Source organism: Rhinolophus ferrumequinum, chromosome 18 (assembly GCF_004115265.2).
Source record: "Rhinolophus ferrumequinum isolate MPI-CBG mRhiFer1 chromosome 18, mRhiFer1_v1.p, whole genome shotgun sequence".
Lineage (NCBI taxonomy): Eukaryota > Metazoa > Chordata > Mammalia > Chiroptera > Rhinolophidae > Rhinolophus > Rhinolophus ferrumequinum.
The window spans coordinates 18,541,436-18,564,453 of record NC_046301.1 but is presented as its reverse complement, the minus strand read 5'-3'; the positions used below and the strand labels follow the sequence as shown (position 1 = coordinate 18,564,453).

The window sequence follows — 23,018 nt, the reverse complement described above, 5'->3', positions numbered from 1 at the left end:
TTCATATGCCACTATGTTTAATTGCCTGAGGAATTGCCAGGTTGTTTTTAAAGTGGCTCTATCATTTTGCAGTCCCACCAGCAGTACATGAAGTTCTTATCTCTACATCTCACCAATGGTTGTTACTGTCTTTTTGATTGAAGTCATCCCAGTGGGTGTAAAGTGGTTTCTTAATGTGGTTTAGGTTTGCATTTGCCTAATGACTAACGATGCTGAGCACTTTTTCATGTGCTTACTGGACATTTATATATTTTGTTTGGAAAAATGTCTAGTCCTATCCTTTTGTCTATTTTTACATTGAGTTGTAAGAGTTTTTTATATATTCTGGATATGAACGAGTACCTTATTAGACCTATGATTTACAAATATTTTCTGCCATCTTATGGGTGGCCTTTTTACTTACTTGATGGTGTCATATGCAGCATAAAACACTAGGTTTTTAAAGGTGTATTTTGGAAAAAGATGCCAATCAGATTTTAAAAGCATTTTCCCAGCAGTGGAAATGAATCAAGGACTGTAGTCCTAATACCTTCTTTAGCTACTTTTGATAAAACTGTACAGAAACTAATTTGGAGAAGAATTTTGATACAGTGAAAGATTAAAGTTACAGGAAGTTATAAGGTATGTGTGTGTGTATGCGTGTAAACAAACTTTAATAACCAAATAACAGAATAACACTCACAGTAGATTTGGGACTGATTTTCTGTGGCTTATAACTGACATTTAGAACTGGTACTTCTCCTGCAAAATAATGCAAATAAATAAGACAGTAAATTTTAAAGATCTGGGCAGTTTTCAGTGTGGAACAGAATAAAAGGAGTCAAGATTGTGACAGTACCTCCTTCATCAGGTTTAAGTCTTCCAGCAAGCATTCTGATAAATGTCGTTTTACCAGTACCTGGCAACGCAACATACAACAAATTAACTTGAAAGATGCTTCACATTTAGAGTAAGTTACTATGTACTACTGGGTTTTAATTGAGAAATTCGTTTTATTTATTTATTTTTGAGAAATTAGTTTTAAAGATACATACTGACACTACTGAATTCTGAAGGTTATAAAAACAAAAACAAAAACTTAAACGTTCATGATTCATCGCTCAAATATCATCCTAAATTAATTAGAAGGATATAAACTAGTTAAAGCTTATAATGACCATTTTAATAAATGGTAAGCCTATGAAGTATAAGATGGGTTACTTTATAGAAGACTTATATTTAGCTAAAATATCAATGCACACAATTTATTAAGGTAGTAGAGTATTGTTATGATTGATATCATTATAAAGTCCATCTCTATGAAATATTTAAGTTAACTGCAACCCAATTCAAAATTCCTCCATTAACTAAAGACTGATACATTGCAACAATCCTAAGTTTTCTTCTACAGTTTTGCAAGCTGTAAGTATACAATTCAAATATTTTTTAAAATCATGAAAGCAATGCCAGATATGATACTCAAATTCATCCCATATTTATAATGGCAATCTAATATTTAAAAATGCTGGTAATATAACTATTTAAAAAGGTAGACTAGTTGTAATTTAAAATAAGAAAAGCTCCAAATGAAAGACTGCATTTAAACTAGATTGCTTCTAAATTACTATTCTTTTCATCCCTAGTTTCTAAGATGAATAAATGACCTACCAATTTGTACACAGAAAAACCAACTTTTAAAAACATTATTACCGATTATGAATCAAAATAACAAATATGAACCTGACTGAATGACAGTGAGATTAAATCATAAAATGTGACAAAATGTAAACTACACTGAAATGTATGGATTCAATCCAGGCCCCAAGCCTATAACTGAATCAAAGTGTTTCATGGAGGAGTTAAAACTAAGTTACTAGGTAAACAGACTTTCAAATATCACAAAAGAAGAAAAACTTACCATTTTCCCCCAACATCACCATGATTTCAGAATCTGTAAACTCTCCTGCTACAATTGCTAGCTCAAACTCGCCCATCTTTTTCCTCATTCCGGGATATTTATACATACACATCTTTTTAACCTCCTCTTCATTTGCTGTCTCAGCCACTTTAAAAACAAGTGATGCATCTCTGAATCTCAAATTTTCTGTTGGAACGTAGCCATCCAAAAAAATGTTTATGCCTGTTGAACAGTCATTGACAATAGATTAGTAAAGATTAAGTAAAGACCAGATTTTCCACAGCAAGAAATTATTACATAAAAGACCAAACCCCAGGTTCTCTTGGGAGCAATCTAAGTATAGATTTTAAATTTCTGTGGATTTATGGTAACATGCAGTGAAAACATTGTATTTTATGTATCTACAGCAAGTTTAAATAATTCATGCACATATAGGAGCCTATCACATACACACATACAAAGCACTCTTTCATTATGATGTGACTTTATATAACACTTTTTATCAGGTTTTATGCAAAAATGCTATTTCTCCTGTGATTTTAAATAAAAAATTGCAATTTTTCTCTAAAAATTTTAAGTAGTAAAAATGTAATTTTTTCATAGATTGACAAAATAATAAAATAGTTTAGGGAATAATTTTTTAAATAAACAATTTAAATTATGACTATTCATTTTCACATGAGCTATAATCATACATTGAAGTTATAATTTACTGCATTTTCCTCAGTTTGCAAAAAATTTATAATGAACTTCATTTTTTGCTTCACTATACAAAAATAAACACTAGGATCTAAACTGAAAGTAAACTTACATATTATACACGAGAATCCCTCCATACTACAGTTAAAATCCATAAATGGCAGACACACAGAAATGAAAAAGTGCATTACTCAGGAAACAACGAAAAGATCTGTTTTTCAGTGTTTCCTATATATAAAAGAAGTAAGAGACAATAGCTGAAGTTTTGGAAGTTCTTGAAAGAATGTCTACGAATGTTGAATTCATTTCATCTGGAACTGAGAGCCACATCAGGGAGCCTGTATCTTCAGCCTAGAGCATAGGTGTTCTATTAATATTTGCTGACAGAACAAATGGATACATTTATTCTGCTCAAAGGAGAATGTTTTTTACACTATTTAAAAACTATAAATGTAAGATTAAAAAAATTAAAACCAAAAACTAAATAAAAACTTGAAGGAACCTTGTGGCTATTTAGTCCAAGTGTATAATTTATCAGGTAAGAAAATGAAAGCTCAGAGAAATAGGTGACTTGGAGCAAAAAACAAAAAGTCAGCCTTTACATTCCTACTGTAATGTCTGTCTTGTCAATTTAAAAATGAGTCCAAGTTTTATCGCCTTTACAGTTCAGAGAGCTTTTACATATACTGCGTTAATTTTAGAATGTTAAAGGAAAGCAGAAAGATTAAGTGGTTTGTTACTTGAATTGTTTTAACAGATGAGGCACATTAAAGATACCATCTCTTTAATGGCACAGCATCTGAATGGCAGTTATATAAATATGCAGCATTTATATAACCAGAAGACTGCCAGATACCCACATCACCATCACCACGATTCTGGAACTATTATTACCATATGGCACAGAGTAGGTGTTCAATAAATACTTGCGAATTGAGGTAAATACATAATTTATAATTGGTTTTTTATATTATCGCATAAGACTACTGGAAAGAAAACTGAGCAGTCTCACAAATTTTTCCTTAAAATATGCTACTATTTATCTCAATGTACAAGAAAATAAGTGATAGCAATTCCTTCTCTATATCTTAAAATATTTATGTACTTTTTATAAATTAAAACTACTACAGCATTTTTATGCAAAGTGTATGAAGCAATATAAATTTTTTTTCCCAAAAGTTTCTTAGGTATCTCAAAAACTATCCCTTATAGAACACGGTATTTTTTTCAAGATATGGACTAAATATAAATAGTCCTTTTAGGTGTTCTAGATTGTCAGCTTAAGGCATAGCTAAAGAGAAGGAATATGAAGTAAAATAAAAGCAAGGAAGCAGGGGAAGGAAATGGGAAAGAAGTTACAACGGAAAAGGAGTACCAGGTAGAGAGTGCACTGGTATCTGTCTCAGGAACCACTTAGTGGTGGGCTAGTTTTCACTTTTGTCCTATTGCTTAGGTAGGAAGAGACATGGGAAAGAGACGTCAGAGAGTCCCTCTTTCCTGAAAGTTGAAGTAATAAAAATATACTTACTACGCTACTTTATAAGATTTTTAGTCACTAAACTATAATATACTTCTAAACTCTTTTATTTGAACTACTTACTAAAGTATCTTATTAGACTTTTAGATAGTCTTAATTCTACAAACTTAGGGTACAGATAATGTATACCCTTTATATGTAACCTTTATATAATTCTGTTGAGTGATTAAATTCCAGAAGAGCGAAGTTTTAGATAAATAATATCAGAGTGATATATTAACTATTAGGTCGGTGCGAAAGTAATGGTGGTTTTTGCAGTTATTTTTAACCTTTTAAGCTGCAATTACTTTCGCACCAACCTAATACTCAATGTCAACATTTTCTAAGCATTAGAAGTAACAGAATCCAGCATTGTGAAAACAGTTTTTCAGGTTACCTTCTCTTACACTAAAAGGCATAGTGACCACACCGTATGCACTTGGCACTCCGTACAGACAGCAGATGAAGTCCGAGAGATAGTCCAGGACACTTAGGTCATGCTCCACCACAATGATGTACCTGCAGGTCAACACAGAGTCTTCAGTGCAACCTCACATGTATAATCAAATTAAAACTATTGAATTACAACTGCTACATAATGGTTTAACTACAGTGTCAATTTCAGGAAAATAGATATATTTTTAAAAAATTGAACGTAAAGACCATTATGAAACAAAAGCCATTAAGTAAGATTCATTATCAATGTTCATATTTCAAACTGTTTTCCTAAACTAAAAGTTAACATGAAACAGTTTATGGATATATGAAAGACATGTTTTGCTATAAAGAACGTATTTTTTAAATAACTTTACAAAGCCAAAACAATTATTATTGACTTAAATCAGATGCAGTGCGGACCAGTGGCTCAGTTGGTTAGAAATCCAGCTCTGGGCAATAGGGCTGCCGGTTCGATCCCCACATGGGCCAGCGAGCTGTGGCCTCCGCAACTAGAATGAAGTCAGTGAGCTGCCGCTCAAGCTCCTGGGTGGCCTGATGGCTCAGTTGGAGCGCGGGCTCTCAACCACAAGGTTGCTGGTTCGACTCCTGCAAAGGATGGTGGGCTGCGCCCCCTGCAACTAACACTGACAACTGGACCTGGAGCTGAGCTGTGCCCTCCACAACTATGAAAGGACAGCTTGACTTGGAAAAATCCTGGAAGTACACACTTTTCCCCAATAAAGTCCTGTTTAAAAAAAAAAAAACAAAACAGATGGAGCCTAAACTGTTTATTATTCTGTTTAACTTGTGCATTATTAAGCCCTTCTAAGCGTCCCATACTTGCTGTATTAGGGGATACAGAGAATATGACAGAATCCTTAACCTGAGAACTTTCAGTGTAGCTGGGAAAGACAAAGAATAGATATGAAACAATACCAAAAAAGACTATACAGCAAAATATGTTCTATAGATAATAAAATCCAGTGAAGGTTAGAAAGGAAATAAGTGTGTCCTAGAGCACTTTATAAATGGTATGGGATATGATATGACTTTAGAAGTGACAAAAGTATTGCTAGTGTAGAAACTATTAGGCAAATAGTCATTAACATTTTTTTCTTTTAAGACTTTTATTATTGGGGAAGGGGAACGGGACATGATTGGGGAATTGGGGAAGTGTGTACTTCCAGGACTTTTTTCCAAGTCAAGTTGTTGTCCTTTCAATCTTAGTTTAGGAGGGTGCACTTCAGCTCCAGGTCCAGTTGCCGTTGTTAGTTGCAGGGGGCGCAGCCCACCATCCCTTGCGGGAGTCGAACCGACAACCTTGTGGTTGAGAGGAGGTGCTCCAACCAACTGAGCCATCCGGGAGCCTAGAGGCAGCTCAGCTTAAGGTGCTGTGTTCAATCTTAGTTGCAGAGGGCGGAACCCACCATCCCTTGCGGAAGTCCCGGAGTAGAACCGGCAACCTTGTGGTTGAGAGCCCACTGGCCCATGTGGGAATCGAACTGGCAGTCTTCAGCCTTAAGAGCGCGGAGCTCCAACCACCTGAGCCACTGGGACGGCCCGTCATTAACTTTTATGCAGCACTTTATTCCTATTCGACTTACTTCAAAATGTTCAAAAAGCAATGTCCTGTAACACCTCAAACTCCAACTTATCACCTTCCTGTACAAATAAAATTTCTCCATATTTGTATTAATGGAATCATCCCTCTTATTAAAAATGACTCATTTTATTCCCCATGATATACTGTTTAAATTGTCAAGTCTGTGGCCTTTCTCAACATCATCTTATGTGTCTATTTTATACTTTTCTTTCTCTCCCTAAATTCTAGGTCAGGCTGTCATTATATTTCTTCAAATATTGACACAGACCTTTGACAAATCTCATTTCTTCAGGTCCCCAGACATGGCTCTCAGTTCTAAGTGAAATGAATAACATAGACTTTCTTTCAACCTTGCAAAACTTCAGCGACTATTTCTCTTACTTCATTTATATATAGGACACACTGAAAAATGGATCTTTAGTACCTAAATAATCCACTTTTCCATTTGTGTGTGTCTCCTAAATGGTCTCTTGCCTAAATCTTCACCTGTTGAAATCCTCCTTACCATCCATCTCAAATCCTAACTTCTGTAGTAACACTCTTCCTAATATTCAAACGAATTTTCTTTCCCCCACTCTGGAACCCTTGTCACTCTGGTCTGATAATTAGACTTTATTATTTTTTGAGTACCCCTACAAACTTGCATAAACATCTTGAAGACAGACTGCAGTCTGCATCTCGATGATCTTTAATCTTGTGCTATGTACAAACAGACATTTGATCAAGTTGTTGAATGGCAAGATGAAGAATTTACAGTTATTTTAATTGGCAATGGGGAAAGTGGTAGGTTCTTAAACAGCACTGACCAGTAGAACTTTCTGTGATTATGGAAATGTTCTATCTCTATGTTGTCTCATATGGTAGCAAGTAACCACTTGGAATGTGGAGCATTTAGAATGTGACTAGTTTGATTAAAGAAATGAAATTTTAATTAAAATAGCAACATATGGCTAGAGGCTACAGCACCATTCTAGAACAAGAGAATATGATAAAACATCATTTCAGAAAGAATAATCTGATAAGAACCACCACAGACTTTTTTTAAAGGAAGCTAGCACAGTAATCCAGGTCTCAGGTAGTAAAAGGAGGAATGAAAAAAAAAAATGGAGGCAAGTTTAATATGAAAAAGAAATACTGAGGAAATGTTTGCTACCATGATGGTAGTCAGCATTAATACAAATGGCAAATACTCACGTGAGTCAATACTCATCCTGCCTTGTGTCTCTGTTGGCAATGTTCCATTATCTGGAAAAATTCTCTAATTTTTACCATTAAAATCTTCAAGGCCCAGTATAAGGCAGCATAGTATTATCTAGTGGCTTTTAAGTTGCTTTGAAAAGAAAACGGGTCAAACCTCCTGCTCTCCCTACCATTAAATGGAGCTATGCAAAGTCCAAAAAAGATTTAGATGAGTCACTCTTATTTTCTGAGGGTTTAAGAAGAAACAGATCTGCAGCATGAAAAATCTATGCTGTGAAAATTTACACCCTACATTTTGGTTTACCTATTGTTTTTCAATCTTACCGAAGATGCTCTTAGAGGTTAAATTCTAGAGAATCTCTTGCATTATCTTTTCCTTTCTCCGATCAATCCTGTCTTATTTACCTAAGTATATCTTCTCCAAAATCTTTTTAAAGCATTGAAGACTGAATGTGTGCCTTCATGTAGAATTTCCGGATGCAGATATAATTCCCTTAGCTTTTATCAATCACTCCAGAGAGATTACTTTAACCCTATACCTAAAACTAAGCACATTTTTATGAAAATGTCTACCTTAATCATTTTCTTCACTTTGTCAATAGAATGTTTTGACATGTTATCCCTAGTACACTTAAGGTTACTGCCTTGTCATACGAAACTAGTCATTTGCCTGAACACTTATAAATTGAGATACATGTTACCTGGTTGTAAATTACTATCCTTTTCGTTCTCCTTTTTATTGTGGTTAGGACATTATTTGATACTAAAAAAAATGTGTAACGGTAGATGATTATAGCTTTCATTTCAGCATAATAAAGGGATATAAAAATATTTTATGAAACAGAGCCTAGGGTTTAGAACTACTGACTTGACTGCTTATATATTCTTTTCTTTACTAGACTGTAAAGTCCTTGAATATTGGGACTACATTGTATACTCTTTAATTCCCCAAAGAGCCTTTCATAATGCCAAGGTCGATGTGTGAAGTGAAAATTATGGCGGTTTCGTCCAACAAGATTGTTTCTTTATTGCTGATGCTCTTTAAGTTTCACTTCAAAGTATGTATGTGGATCATTTCCTTCTTGAATCTAAGGAGTCAAGATTTTCATTTCTGAAAAATTCTCAGCCATGACCTTTTCATGACTTTATTTTTCAGACTTCTATTAAGATGTTACATAAATAGTCTTCTCATTCCATTCTCCGTGTTTCTGACCCTCTGTTCTGTATTTCAGTCTCATTCTCTCTGCTGTATTCTGGTAACTTGCTCAGATCAGCTGTTTAGGTTTCTCATGCTCTTTTTAGCTGTCCCTAGCCTTTCTAATTGGTCCAGTGAGTTCTCAACGTCACGTCTATACTTTTAATTTCCAGATTTGTTGGCGTTTTTTGAACATTTACCTATTGTTTTTTTTTTTTAAATTCCTTTTATTGTTTTGTTTTTATTGGGGAATATTGGGGGACAGTGTGTCTCTCCAGGGCCCACCAGCTCCAAGTCGCTGTCCTTCAATCTAGTTGTTAGCTCAGCTCCAAGTCCAGTTGTCGTCCTCAATCTTTAGTTGCAGGGGGCGCAGCCCACCATCCCATGCGGGAATTGAACCTTGCTGAGCACTCGCACTCTAACCACCTGAGCCATCCAGCCGCCCCTCCGTAAGTTCAGCGTTCCGTCCTCAATCTAGCTGTGGAGGGAGCAGTGCACTGGCCCATGTGGGAATCGAACTGACCGCCCCATACCTATTACTTTTTTGTAGTATCATATTTTTAGGGTTTTGAATCCTTCATTTATGTTTTTAATTATTTTAAATATTATTTTAGAGTCTCTCTGAAAATGTCACCTGACGTTCCCAGAGGTCTGATCCTGCTGTCTGTTGTGTCTGACTCATTTGTAAATGGTTTCGTCCTGTCATTTATAACCTTGGATTTATTTAAGCTCATGAATCCTGTGCGACTGGTGTTGAGTGCATATCCCTCCAGAGTGGTTTTATATTTGCTTTGGCTAAGTTATCAGACTAAAGATTCTAGGACCCTCTTCTTATGTTACTTTCTTATCATGGAGGGTCCTTAGACTCTCGTGATTATGTAAATTTCAATTCCATATCCATGTGAGCTGCTGGTCCGTGAATAGATTTGAAGGGGGGCCCATCCCTCTACTCCTAGCAAGCTCAGTGAGCGACAAATAGAGGTTTTCTTGACATCTTCATGTGCTTTCCCTTTTGCTGATGAGAAAGCAGTCCGTTGAGAGTTCTGAAATTTTATGTTTCATAATCCAATACAAGGGCTTGCTTCTTTCCCACAAGTGGTTGTTAAAGCCCAAGACCTATTAGAGAGACCAGTAACATTCCTCCGGAAAGCCACATCCTGTCTTTTCTCTTTATAGTTCTCTCTTTGGCTTCTGTTCTCTAGGGATTTCTCTTGCTTTCTTGTAAGATCAGTTGTGTATTAAATCAGTCACTAAGGAGAGGCACAGAAAAGTTGTGTAGGAAAAAACCCTGCATTCTGATCATAGCTTTGCCATGTAGTAAATTTATAACCTAGGATAGGTGACTAGCTTTTCTGAACTTCAACTTCATCTGAAATGGAAATACCAGCCAAAGAATCTAACTTAGAAGATTACTATGAGGCTCAAATGAAATAATGGATTTAAAAATTCTGCAAACTACAAAACCACCCTATAAATACAGGGTGTTGTGATAACATGATAGAGGTTATCAAGAACTCTCTTGTGCTCAGTAAGACTGTAAACTACCAGAATCACTCTGGTGATCCTGATAAATGTTCTAATTTTTGTGTGTTTGAATGACATATCCGTTAAAGGATCTGTTAAAGTTAAGGATCTACTTCCCAGAAACCCATTCATATATTCCAGAATTTGCTTATCATTTCAGAGTATTCCTAGTTCCCCGGGAACAGGCAGGGCAGTAAATGAATTTTGCATTAAGAACCTCTGTTCTAGATAGAGAAAGGTAAATTCAAGTAGTAGCTCCAGAAAACCAAAATGGAAAACATGCACATGTATATGAATTTATGGTCTCAGTGTTTAATCTTTAGAAATCTGTAAAACTCGCCAAACAAAATAATACAGGCATATGCCAAATCTGTACTTACCTATCTGGATTTATTAGAGATCGTATAGTGATAGCAGCCTTTAAACGCTGCTTAACATCTAGGTAACTTGAAGGCTCATCAAACATGAAACTATAAAAAAGAAAAGCAAATATAATAATTTGAAAGACAAATATGACATAATTCTATCTTGATGTTATTTTAAAGCACTGTAATATATTAATAGTTTCCGATTTAACAACAACAAAAATCCCCTTTTATCCTAATGAAAAGTCCACCCTGTAATGGTAATAACCATGCTGTGCAGAGTACCTTCTGTGCAGAAGCAGAAGAAATTATGAAAAGCAGGACTGCATATCAGGTCTGGGGAGAGACTCCAAGATTAGGCTAACTTACAAATTGTTACCTTCTCATGAAAAATATTCTGATATAGCCCGAAGAAATTCACAGGGCTTTCCTGTTAATTAGCTAAAGTCAGTTGCATTAAAGCACATAACGTTTTTGGAAAAGAAGCCAGTGCACAGAATTATAGACTACTCTGTGAAGAGCTAGCCTGCTTTGGATGCCAGAGCAGAAACGTGGAAGAAGATGGGAGCAATAAATATCTGGGAGAGAGGTACCAGAAGGCAGAAGGTAAACTTGTCCTTTTCTTTCCTTGTCGCTCTCACATGGCATATGCCATCCTGATTTAGAGGTATTTAAAAAACTTAGTTTACATCAAAAAGCCCTGAAACCCATAAGCTATAAAGTACTTATCTAAATAAATGAGTTTTTTTCCCCTGCAGGAATAATAGGGAGAACAGGCATGGATGCAGAACTGTTTCAACATCTTATCTCAAAATTAGAATTTTAGGTACTACTGTGTTTCCCTGAAAATAAGACCAAACCGGAAAATAAGCCCTAGCATGATTTTTCAGGATGACATCCCCCGAACATAAGCCCTAATGCGTCTTTTGGAGAAAAAAATTAATATAAGAGCAAAAGTAATTGTGGTTTAAAAGGTTAAAAATAATTGCAAAAACCGCAATTACTTTTGCACCAACCTAATATTTCTATTAATTTCGCTCAAAACCACTGCTTTATTAGCAGCATTACAAATAATACTCTAAAATAAGGATCAAGATATATAAAAGTTGTAAGTAACCTACATATCAGCTTTCTGTATGCAAACAACAGCACAAGCAAATCTCTGCAATTCTCCTCCTGAAAGATCTTCCACATTTCGTTCTTTTAGATGGGTTAAATCTACAGAGAACATAGAGGCATTGCATTTAGTGTTTTAAGTTTTATTTCACCTCTTCAAAGCAAAACATATTGCATGTCATTCTGAGTTTGAATATTGCGGTTGAAAGTTGTGTAACATAAAAAGTAAGTATAACAACTACTAGCGATTTTCCCATTTATTTCAATAATCCATATAAAGATATCTTTATAAGTTCAGGGCCTATTACAACACATACACGATGTGGTATATATACACAATGGAATACTATTCGGCCATGAGATTAAATAGTACCATTAGCGACATGGATGGATCTTGAGATTATAATGCTAAGTGAAATAAATCAGACAGAAAAAGTAGAGAACCATAAGATTTCACTGATTTGTGGTATATAAAACTGAAAACAACAAAAGAACAAGACACAAACAAATGAAACAAAAACTCATAGACACTGACAATAGTTTAGTTACCAGAGGGTAAGGGGGAGGGCGGTGTTAGATGAGGGTAAAGGTGATCAAATATATAGTGATGGAAAGAGAACTGACTCTGGGAGGTGAACACACAATATGATATATAGATGATGTATTATAGAACTGTACACCTGAAATCTGTGTAACTTTGCTAATAATTATCACCCCCCAATGAATTTTAATAAAACGAAAAACAAAACACACACGAAACAAGCACTTACCAAGCTGTTGACACACAATTGCTTGTGTCTTTGTTTCATCCTTTCGGTCCAAAATAGACCCCACTGTCCCCTGCCATAACATACCAAAAATGGTTATTATTTTCTTTCAATATTAAAATTAAATCCAGTATTAAAATTCCTTCAGTATTTCCTCCAATATTAAACAGTTAAAAAGTAAAACAAGTTTAATTTGATATATCTTTTATATGTCCATCGATATCTATAAAACAAATTACTCCTAAAGTCAACTGACCTTTGCAGCCTTGGGAATCTGGTCTACATATTGAGGTTTGATAATAGCTTTTAGGTCATCTTCTAGAATCTTGGTAAAGTAATTCTGTAATTCAGATCCACGGAAGTAAGTCAAAATTTCTTGCCAATCAGGTGGATCCTAGAAATACAAGTATAATGATCTGAATTTAACAATAGAATTGCAAAGAGGATGATTATTATACAAAACAGAGCACATATCCAAATAGTAATAGAATACTTCTGGCTTCTAAGTTAATCTTAAGATTGAGGTGGATTTAATTTCAAATCAAGGCATACCAACTCATAAGTTTAATGAAGCTCAGAATAATCAGTTAAGTAACATCAACAGATTTAAAAGGAAGGAGTTTTATCTATATAGTTTCTCAGCATGAATTCCACACATAATCTCGGGAAAAAAAAATCACACCTACACTCTCCTTAACAGTCTCATAAAACCAAATCAAGGTATTCATTTTTATAAGGTGGTAATACATACATCATACTTTCCAAGGTTTGGCTTTTGTTTTCCTGCTAAAATTTTTAAAGCAGTTGACTTTCCAATACCATTAGTTCCAACTAATCCCAAAACTTCACCTGGACGAGGGATAGGCAACCTGTCATAAGAATACAAAAATAATAAAACTCAGCCTTAGGTAGAAAAGCTACATATTAGAATGATGTATTTTAACACACTCGCACTCCATACACATCCATTAAGCTAAGGGATATATGCCAGATATTATTGGCTATTAGAAAAGAACCCAGCCAAGATTAACTTAGACTGTTAATTGTTAGAAATGCATCTGACAATATTACTCCAAGTTTTATTCAATTTTCAATCAAAGTACATTCTAAATTAATAGTTCTTTTTTACAGGCTTAGTTTTAATGTATAACAGAAATGCTTTGGTAAAAAATTACACAGCAGGTGCAATCTCACACTTTTTTTATTTTTTTGCCTGCCATTTACTTACAAGGAGAAAAGTGCCACATCAACCAGAAATATTCCACTTCATTCTCCCTGCTGCAGCAGGCCCCTTAAAGCTGGCAGGTTGAGAAATACCTTTTTATTAGTTAGATCTAGACTCCCAGATTCAAAATATTAGTGTTTAGTAGATTAAAAACCTCAAAGTACTCCTGTGATTTAACAATGTATGTCCAAGGGCAGAGTAATATTCTCTGTAGATCATGAGACTAACAGGTAAATAAAATTAAAGACAAATTTCCTCAAGTTATTTTGGGAATAGGGGTATTATTAACAACAATTATTCTCAACCCCCGTTGTGTATTAGAATCATCTGGGAGCCTTTTCAACTTACTGAGGTCCAGACTCTTCATCCAGCGATATGATATAATTCAAATGGGCTGAAACCTGGGCATTAGTAGTTTAGAAAAGACACCCAGGTAATTCTAATGTCAGCCAGAATAAACCACTGACATATACAATATGATTCTGAATGATATTACAATATTGTATTTCTCTTTAGTGGAAGTATAATACAACTTTTTTCCAATTTTGCATTTCTCTGAAAATTCCAAATGTACTTTACTCTTGACTGAAGTAAAGAGGAATGTTGACTTGAAAATATACCTGTGAAGTTTGAAGGCATTGGCACAATATCGATGTGTTGTTTCTTTTTCCAAGTTGCTTGGTAAATTGACAATTGATAAGGCGCCAAAGGGGCATTTCTGTTATTTAAAGTAAAGAATTAATTTTGTGTTAATTTTTAGAAGTATACACATGACTAAAATGGATAAAGAACTTTTTATAAGCAATCTTCCAAATGTGGGAGTTGCACAAAGATGTAAAATATCGTTTCATTTCCTTTTCTTATTTACTAAAAAATGCAAGTTAAGTTCCTTGAAGGCAAGAATCTTATCGATTAATTTTGTGTTCCCCTTTGTGACTGCCACGATCCTAGGCATTTAAAGCGTGTTCAATTCTTACTGAAAATCTTACTTGAACTTGAGGTTGTGTGTGTGTGTGTTTTACATTATTAGATAAGAGAAGGCTAAGAGGCAAGATAAAACATGGTTATTGAGTACTATACGATTGAATATTCAGCCTATGACAGATGCCTTCCTTCTACTTCCTTCTTCCTGTCTTCATTTGCATCCTTTTCTACCTTGCAAAGTCCTTTAAGGTCATGGATTATATCTTTTTTGGTCTATTCATATCCCATCAACAGATAGCGTACCATTTACACAGAACAAGGATTAACGTCTTTCTGTTGTGATTTTTAACCATCCCACATAAAAAAGATGCTTCATATTCCAACTGAGTAAATTCGCATTAAAAAAGTCTTATTCATAGAAAAACTTATTCAAGTAACAGTTGACTATCAATCAGATAAATGTCTAAGGAACAAGAATGGCTAGAACTGGAGGCTCACTTAAGAGTAGTAATGACTAGAAAAATTTCTCAGGAGTACTGATAACTTAAGGTACATCCAAAGAGTATAACTCAGAGATCTGTTTAGCAGAACTGTTCAATGAGCTCAGGGACCAATTCAAAAGTCTCTGTGTATAAAGATTTCAGTGAATTCCCATTTTATAAGTCACAAGCACCAGGGAAATTAAAAACAAACAAAGCTCTTGTTTTCTAACAAATTACCACCCTCTAACTAAAACTATTAATTCTTTACATGAGATATTTTTCTGCCAGTGTAGTTACCTCCATTTATAGAATTCTCTTTATTCTACCAATGTACATAAAATGCTTATAGACGGCCAAGTAATGTAAACTTGTCTAAATCTACAAGAAAAAAAATATCCATACTGTTTACATGAAGTGCTTTATAATCATGTTAGTGTTCAGGTGGTATATACTACCCCACCCCAGAAAGACTCATCACATTAGTATTTTTACAGCCACTAAAGTGCATACCCCAAATTCTGGAGCCTCGTGTTTCTATAGCAGTGAAGAAAGAAAAGAGTTTTTCATAAAGTGAACAATGTATTGTTCAAAATCAGATTTCCAGCACGCCAGAACATTGGCAGGCATATAATTAGAGATTAGTAAATATTTGCTGGAAGAAATGCTTCTTGCTTATATTTTCAGAACAAGGGAAATGCTTTCAGGTACCAATACCAATAAAATCTTCTGGATAGTTTACTAAGGCTTCAGAGACCAATGCAAAATATACACAGCCTTATTAGAATGAATAACAGGGTGGTAAAGGTCGTTTCTGAAATATACTATCTACGAACAAAAATATTTAAATTAAGAACTTCATGCACTGGCTCCTAAATATCTTTTATGAACTAAAGTTGGAAATTCATCATTCTTAAGTCAAAAACCCTAATGAAACGTTTTGATGCAACAAAAACTAATTGAAAAATTACACTATTGAAATAAACCTAACAATAGAAGAATGTGTAATACAGAAGTACTTAAAGATTAGGTTAAATTTAAAAATTCTGGCCACGTGCATTTAAGACTTGAAAAAAAATGTCTGTACCATGACTCTTATTTTTTGTATTCATACTTCCAAATAGTTCTGGGGAACGTATGCCACAGAATTTCCTTCTTATAAAAGGGTAAAGAAAGAGAGATTAATTGTGGTTGGAAATGGCTTTACAAAATTGAGTATGGCAAGGATAGCTTTTAAATAGGGTGGTTTAATTAAAAAAGCAACAATATTAGATTATTGATATAAAAATACAATTTTCTTAAATTTATATTCTTTATTGCTTTATATTTTTGCCTCTTTCAAAACAATTATAATGTAGTATTCAGAATTTTCAGATTTCATTTTCGGGTTACAAATTTGATCCAATAAATAAAATATCATACCTTAATACAAATACCACAACCAATACAAAGAGTTTCAGAAATCCATGCTATTTTGCTCTGGGGAGTAACCTCAATGCATAATTTTCCTGGCAAAGGAAAAGATAAAATTAAGCCATTTTTCCTGACATCCTAATTTTTAAAACATTGTTACTAAGGCAATTATGATTCAAAATTTCCATACAGAAGCAGATTTTCAAAATACAAAGGCCACACATAGAAATACACTGTCTTAAATCAGTGCTTTGTGGGGATAGATTTCTGAATTTATTACTTACATGAATACTCTTGTCAGGCAAGAAGGAGACGACTCTAAATTTTTATTTTGTTTAATTTACTATTGGGGAAGAAAATATGCTAGTAAAATTGTGGCCGATCTTAAAAACAGTTTTATTTTTAAGCTGACTGGAATATGTAATTCACAAAATACGCCTTGGAGATGATAATCTGACATCAAAGAAAAGAATGAAAAATATTAGCTAGATCAGTGAAGTTCTACAAAGGTATATATTCATCTGATATACAGACAAAATTAAACTTGGTATTAGGTATATTAACTATAGAATTTCTGAAAGCATAGTAGACTATAATAGATGACATCTAAAGTTTCTTTTAAGATTCTGTAAGCCTATCTACCTCACTAGTATATTTAAAGTAACAACTACTTTAACAGAGCCCTTAAAGACTACCAACAATTCATCAGTTCTGAATGGCTATAAATTTATTTAATCTTGAATATATAGCAAAACCTCATGAATAGTCATTCTTAAGCTCTTTATTCTTGCTTTTTAATGTGAAAATATTATCAAATACAAACATTGACATTAATTTCTCCACGACTAAGAGTAATTATAAGATTTTGTAGAACAGAAACTGAATCTCAGTAACTTGAACTCTGGTTTGATTTTATATTCAATAAAGTTAAAAAAGTAATGATACTTATATATTATTCTATAATTAAAAACAACAGAATCATTTAGTAATAAGCAATAAAACAAAATTTAGAACAAAATTTGGTCTATACATTTCAAAGAAACGAACGGCTAAAGCCGAGAGAATTATGAAGACAATTTATTTCTCTTAAAATCTTAAATGATTCACAGAACAGCTTACCCATTCGAACAACAGGGCAACTCTTTTTGCACTCCTGCCGACATTTCTTAGGTTTACATTTGTCATGGTTGACAATAGAAATTCTTGTTAATTTATCCGCCATTATTCTAAGTAAGAATATCCAGCTCTCCTATTAAAGAAAAATGAACAAAATTATGGCACAATGTAAATAGTTAAGAGAAGTCATATGCATAAAACTTAACTAGGAATACAAATTATCACTATAGTCAGATATTATCTGGAACTATTAGGTTGGTGCAAAAGTAACTGCAGTTTTTACGATTATTTTTAACCTTTTAAACTGCAATTACTTTTGCACCAACCTAATAGTAAAAAAACTAGTAAAAGTAATAAAATAATTTAATAAGGTTGGGAAACAAAAATTTACATACATACTATTTATCAAAAAATTTATATGAAGAAAGAAAAACCACCATTTTCAACAGTCACAAAAAAAAGATACAGGAATCAACAAGATATATATGTATGTCAGGAAACATTCAAAATACCACTAAAAAACAAAAAAGACCTGAACAAATAGAATAGCATGCTGTCTCAGGTTTTACAATAGAGAATTTATACATTTAATCCAATCTCAAGGGAAAAAAAACTAGAGAAACCTAATCTAAAGCTCTTAATTAAAATGAAAAGTAGTAATAGCCAGGAAAACTGAAAAAGAGCAAGGAGGATGGGGGAACTTACACCTGGCAGATGGAAGAAATGATGTAAGCCCTCAGTAATTAATAGTGATCCCAGTGTGTGGATACAGAACAATAAAACAATATAGATACCTGACATGAAAACTAACATGTATTATAAAGGTGTTTACTCCCTCCCTCAAACTAATGTAAGATGTCGTACCCATCTGACTATAATGACACTACTGATGAAAATGGCAAATAATTATTAAGGTGCTGACCATGTTGACAAACTAGAAAAAGTAAAAACGCATTTCTCTGGGAATTTGTAACACAACTAGGATGAATTCTATGCTAACAGCATTGAAATGAAAAGGAGACCAAGTGACTGCATATATAGACTGCTTACTTTTAAAGCTTTTATAAGTCTTAATATTTAACAGTGCCATCAATTAGGTAGCTATGGTCAAGTGAACTTAAAAATCTTTTAAAGTGAACTTAAAAATCTTTTACAACATTGGGCTTGGTGACATTAGTTTTCTTAGAATGGTGACTAAAGTAAATAATTCCAAAAAGTACCTTAATACTCCAGTTTCTTCCAATACGTACAAAAAGCTGAAGCCAAAAGATTATGCATCAACAAAGACATTCTGTTGGCTTTTTCTGTCAATGACTGTGATCCTGAATCCTCTTTTTCTTTTTTTTAACAGACTGCTTTCCCTTATAGACCGCAAATATTTCTCACACCTCAATATCATTAGGCTTGGAGAGGGGGATAAGAGATATCTTGCTCCTCAGTGCTGCTTCCAGACTATCATCATCTGTCCCCTTCACTAAAAAGTCAGCTTTTGCCTCTCAAATCATCCAGCTGCTTCATTTACTGACCGTCAGATCACTCCATTCTTTGAGGATTTCAGACCTTGGCTAACTTTCACTCTCTTTATAACCCCTGTCATAATTCTTGGTGATTTCAATAGAGTCACAGATGACTCTTCATCAATAGCCTATCCTCTTAGTTCATTAATGTCTCTGCTCCAATGATCCTGTCTTTCACTCTACCTCAGCCCTACTCATTCCTTTGGTCAAACCCTTGACTTTGTCATTACCAATAACTGCAATCCTTCCATAACCCCCATTTCAAATACCCCATTCTTCAACCACCATTCCTACCTTTTTAGCTCACCCCTCTCATATACAATCTAATAACCCTTTGAATTTCCGCATTTCTCAGACCTACTATCACTGTCTCTGGATTCTACCACATTTCAATTGTCCCTCAGCCCTTTGTAACTTCATTTCCCTCTACACCCAGCTGAAATTCCCTTGTCCATTACTTATACCCCTAACTACAATCCTGGTTAAAGGCAACTCTTCATCTGCATACATACAGCTGAAACGGAGAGAAAAAACAAAGCTATGCTGACTGCTGTCATCTCAAGTAAACACTTATGCCAACCAGCAATCACACTATATGTATTTCCAGAGCTAAGTCCGTTTGTACACTAAAAGATATCTAAGGAGAATGTTCCAACAATTCTTCCTGTCTTTCACATCAACTATTCTTTCCACTGGCTTATTCCCATCAACATTCACACACTCTGTTATCTGACCCCATCTTCCCCCACCCCCCATTGCTTTATTTCTCCTTCCTTTTATAGCAAGACTACTTGACAGAGTTGCTTATAGTCAGTGTTTCAGATTTCTCTCTATGTATTTTCTCTGCAATCCATTCCAAGCTTTAGTGCCTATCATTCCATCAAAACAGCTTGTCAGGCCATTACTCGAACAGCTTCCCCACAGATCTCTTTGCTCCTACTCTTACCTCCTCCTACTCCAACCCTTGACAGTTTTTCTATTCTCAGTACAGGAGCCAGAACAATCCTCTTGAAGTGTAAGCCAATTCATGTCTCACTCCTCTACTGCAATGGCTTCCCTACTCACTCTGAATAAAAGCCAAAGTCCTCAATATAACTAACGGGCACTGATCAGCCTGTTAACTTTCTGATGTCATCTCCAACTACTCTACCTGTTAATTTTGCTCCAACCGCATTGGTTCCTTGCTGTTCTTAGACATACCAGACATGTTCTTGCTTCATGGTCTTGGCATTTCCCTCTGCTTATAATGCTATTCCCCCTGGTGATTTGCATAGCTCACTCCTTCCAGTCTTTAATGCTTACTTCTCAGTGAGCCTTCTCTAGCTATACTACCAAAAAATATACCCAACTGCCCTTCTGTCCCTCTACCCTGCTTTGTTTTATTTTCCTTCTTAGCTCATTCTATAATATGACAAGTATATCTTTTATATACCGTGTTTCCCCGAAAATAAGACCTAGCCGGACAATCAGCTCTAATGCGTCTTTTGGAGCAAAAGTTAATATAAGGCCCAGTCTTATTTTACTATAAGACCGGGTATGGTATAATATAATATCATATAATATAATAATATCATATCACATAACATAATATACAACACTGGGTCTTAATATTAATTTTTGCTCCAAAAGACGCATTAGAGCTGATTGTCCGGCTAGGTCTTATTTTTGGGGAAACAACGGTATGTATATATGATATATATACACATTTATCTGTATGTGTGTGTGTGTGTATGTATATATATGTACATGTATATATATTCTCTCTACATACACACAGACAGTATTTTTCCCTCCCCAAGTAGAATGTACTCCATCATGAGGGCAGGAATTTTTGTCCATTTGTTCATCCTAGTGGCTGGACCAGTGCCTAGCACATAGTAGGAGCTGAAACATGCGAATGAATGAGAAAATAAATTTAAATCTTCCTATAGCTTATTACAACTTCAGACATCTTGCAAGTTACCAGTATTTCATAGTGACAGTTATCCACTAAAGCATATATTGAAAAGAAAAAATATCACCCAAAAGGAGACTAAATATTTACTTAATAAACAAAGTTATGTTAACTAATATGTTCACTGTACTCCCTTTAAAAACCAGTTAAGGTCTCATAAAGATTAGAAGAGGAAAAAAATTAAATGACTTTTGAATTGCTATGAAAAAGCCACTCCATTCTAAAAGTGACAACTCCCCCCAAACTGAAGATTCTTTAGTTAGCTATCAAAATAAAACTGGACACTATTACTGGACACCAAATTACTTGGTGAATGACTATGATGAATTCCCCTCTATGGGATAAACCTTTTATCATGAAATTGCTTAAATTAAAATTTATTTCTGCCAAACTACTAAAATGTTTCACCTAATATTTTAAAAATCAAGCGACAATAAGAGACAATTCTTACAGAAAAATAAAAATGTACCAGATGGTTAATAAGCTGATTGACAGAGAAAATGATAAATTATAATGCATTTAAGAAAAATGAATACAGATTCTTGTAGAAATGTTAATTAGCTGTGTAAACATTAAATTTCTATATTAGTTTCAAGAACTGAGTAGGGGGGATTCCTATTCTCCTTTTCAGTGAGAAAGATACAGCACAGGAAAGCTTGCAGGGGGAAAAGTATAGCAGATTCCTGGGAATAAAGAGCGATTGGAAGAGATTTCAGATCTGAAAAAGTGTGTTCCAAATCATTCTCAAACAACGATTCATCAGTCCTTCTTCCAGCTGGGAGAAAAAAAGGAGTGAGGCATATATGAAAAGCAAAATTACTATAATACTGTGTAAAAGCATTTAAAAGACAACTGTTATTGAATGATGCTAAATATCACGTGAAATATTCTAACCTATGATTATTGTAGGTTATTACTTATAAAACACACCAATTGGGAATAGAGCACAACTCTGACTTCAGAATCTTAAACTGAAGACATTTACAAGGAACACTAAATTCCTATTGCTTTCTCCACCCTCCACCCCAGCAATAACATTAAATGTTCTTCCTAAAAAATTATTTTACATAGGAGAATTTCACTATAAAACAAAAAACAAACAAACAAAAAACCCCTTTGGTTCAAACACAGGTAAGAGCCCTTTGTTAATACTAACAAAAGCATTATTGTCAGGTAGCTGGTATAGAATGCATAGAATGTACTGAGGACTGCAACAGAAATGCCACTATCATAAATGCCTACTTAGAAGTCCTGTGGAAGAGAGGGTAAAAGAAAAATAAAACATTGTTTTGACAGTTCTCACTCTTACTGACTGAACCGCAAAAAAAACACAGAACAGAGACTTCTGTAGTTTATGGGACGTGGAAATCGGCTTTGACCGTCGTGCCTACAATGTCGAACCACTGAAGGGAAATAAAGGCATTCTGAGTGAAGAAAGACACCACCCCTGATATCAAGGAATTTAAATCAAGGGGAAAAGGAAAAAGTCACCACGGGGGAAAGTGCCAAATGCTATAAAAGCACACCAAAAAAGGCTAAAAGCGGTCAAATTGGGAGACTACCTGGGATAACACCAGTAACAGCCCAGTACACGTTGTTCTAAGAGAAATTCAGAGCGACGTCTGACCGTCATTTCTGTAAAGACTGGGAGTAGACGAGGAGTATTCAACTTCATGGCGGCAAGATGCCATGACTCATTCCATAATCACCAAACAGTGGAAAAGGTCACGAATTTTCATAATCAAATACGCACATGTGAGAATATATGCATTTTACTGTGAAAGGGGAAGAGTGGAGATAGTAAAGAGGATTCTGTAAATTCTGAAGGTGTCTTCCTCTCTAGAAGGTAGGAGCGGGGTAAAGGGGGAGTGGGAGAGATGGAGGTTGGATCGTTGAAGAGATGGCATCTAGGTCCATTCTCTAGCCTGTGGCGGGGGTGGCGGGCAACAGCTGCCGAGAGCCAGGTTAGTGGACCGGAAGCACGACGCGCCTCCAAGCCCTAGCTGGCTCCCGCGCTCCGGCGATTCCAGCTGTCCCATCTCACCGGAGCCGGCTGCCACGCGCCGCTGC

The 23,018-nt window shown here is 34.8% G+C and overlaps 1 protein-coding gene across 1 annotated transcript in view; it reads right to left on the bottom strand.

Moving 5' to 3' along the window:
• ABCE1 (ATP binding cassette subfamily E member 1) overlaps positions 1-23,018 on the bottom strand; it is a 29,512-nt gene that overhangs the window by 6,241 nt on the left and 253 nt on the right. The window contains exons 2-13 of the mRNA XM_033134534.1: positions 17,481-17,610; positions 16,371-16,456; positions 14,166-14,263; positions 13,072-13,189; positions 12,577-12,714; positions 12,324-12,393; positions 11,559-11,655; positions 10,453-10,542; positions 4,510-4,631; positions 1,898-2,119; positions 839-898; positions 683-741 (exon numbers count right to left, since the gene is read on the bottom strand). Coding sequence (XP_032990425.1) covers positions 683-741; positions 839-898; positions 1,898-2,119; positions 4,510-4,631; positions 10,453-10,542; positions 11,559-11,655; positions 12,324-12,393; positions 12,577-12,714; positions 13,072-13,189; positions 14,166-14,263; positions 16,371-16,456; positions 17,481-17,583 — 1,263 coding nt within the window. The 5' untranslated portion in view covers positions 17,584-17,610. The remainder of the gene's footprint in view (positions 1-682; positions 742-838; positions 899-1,897; positions 2,120-4,509; positions 4,632-10,452; positions 10,543-11,558; positions 11,656-12,323; positions 12,394-12,576; positions 12,715-13,071; positions 13,190-14,165; positions 14,264-16,370; positions 16,457-17,480; positions 17,611-23,018) is intronic.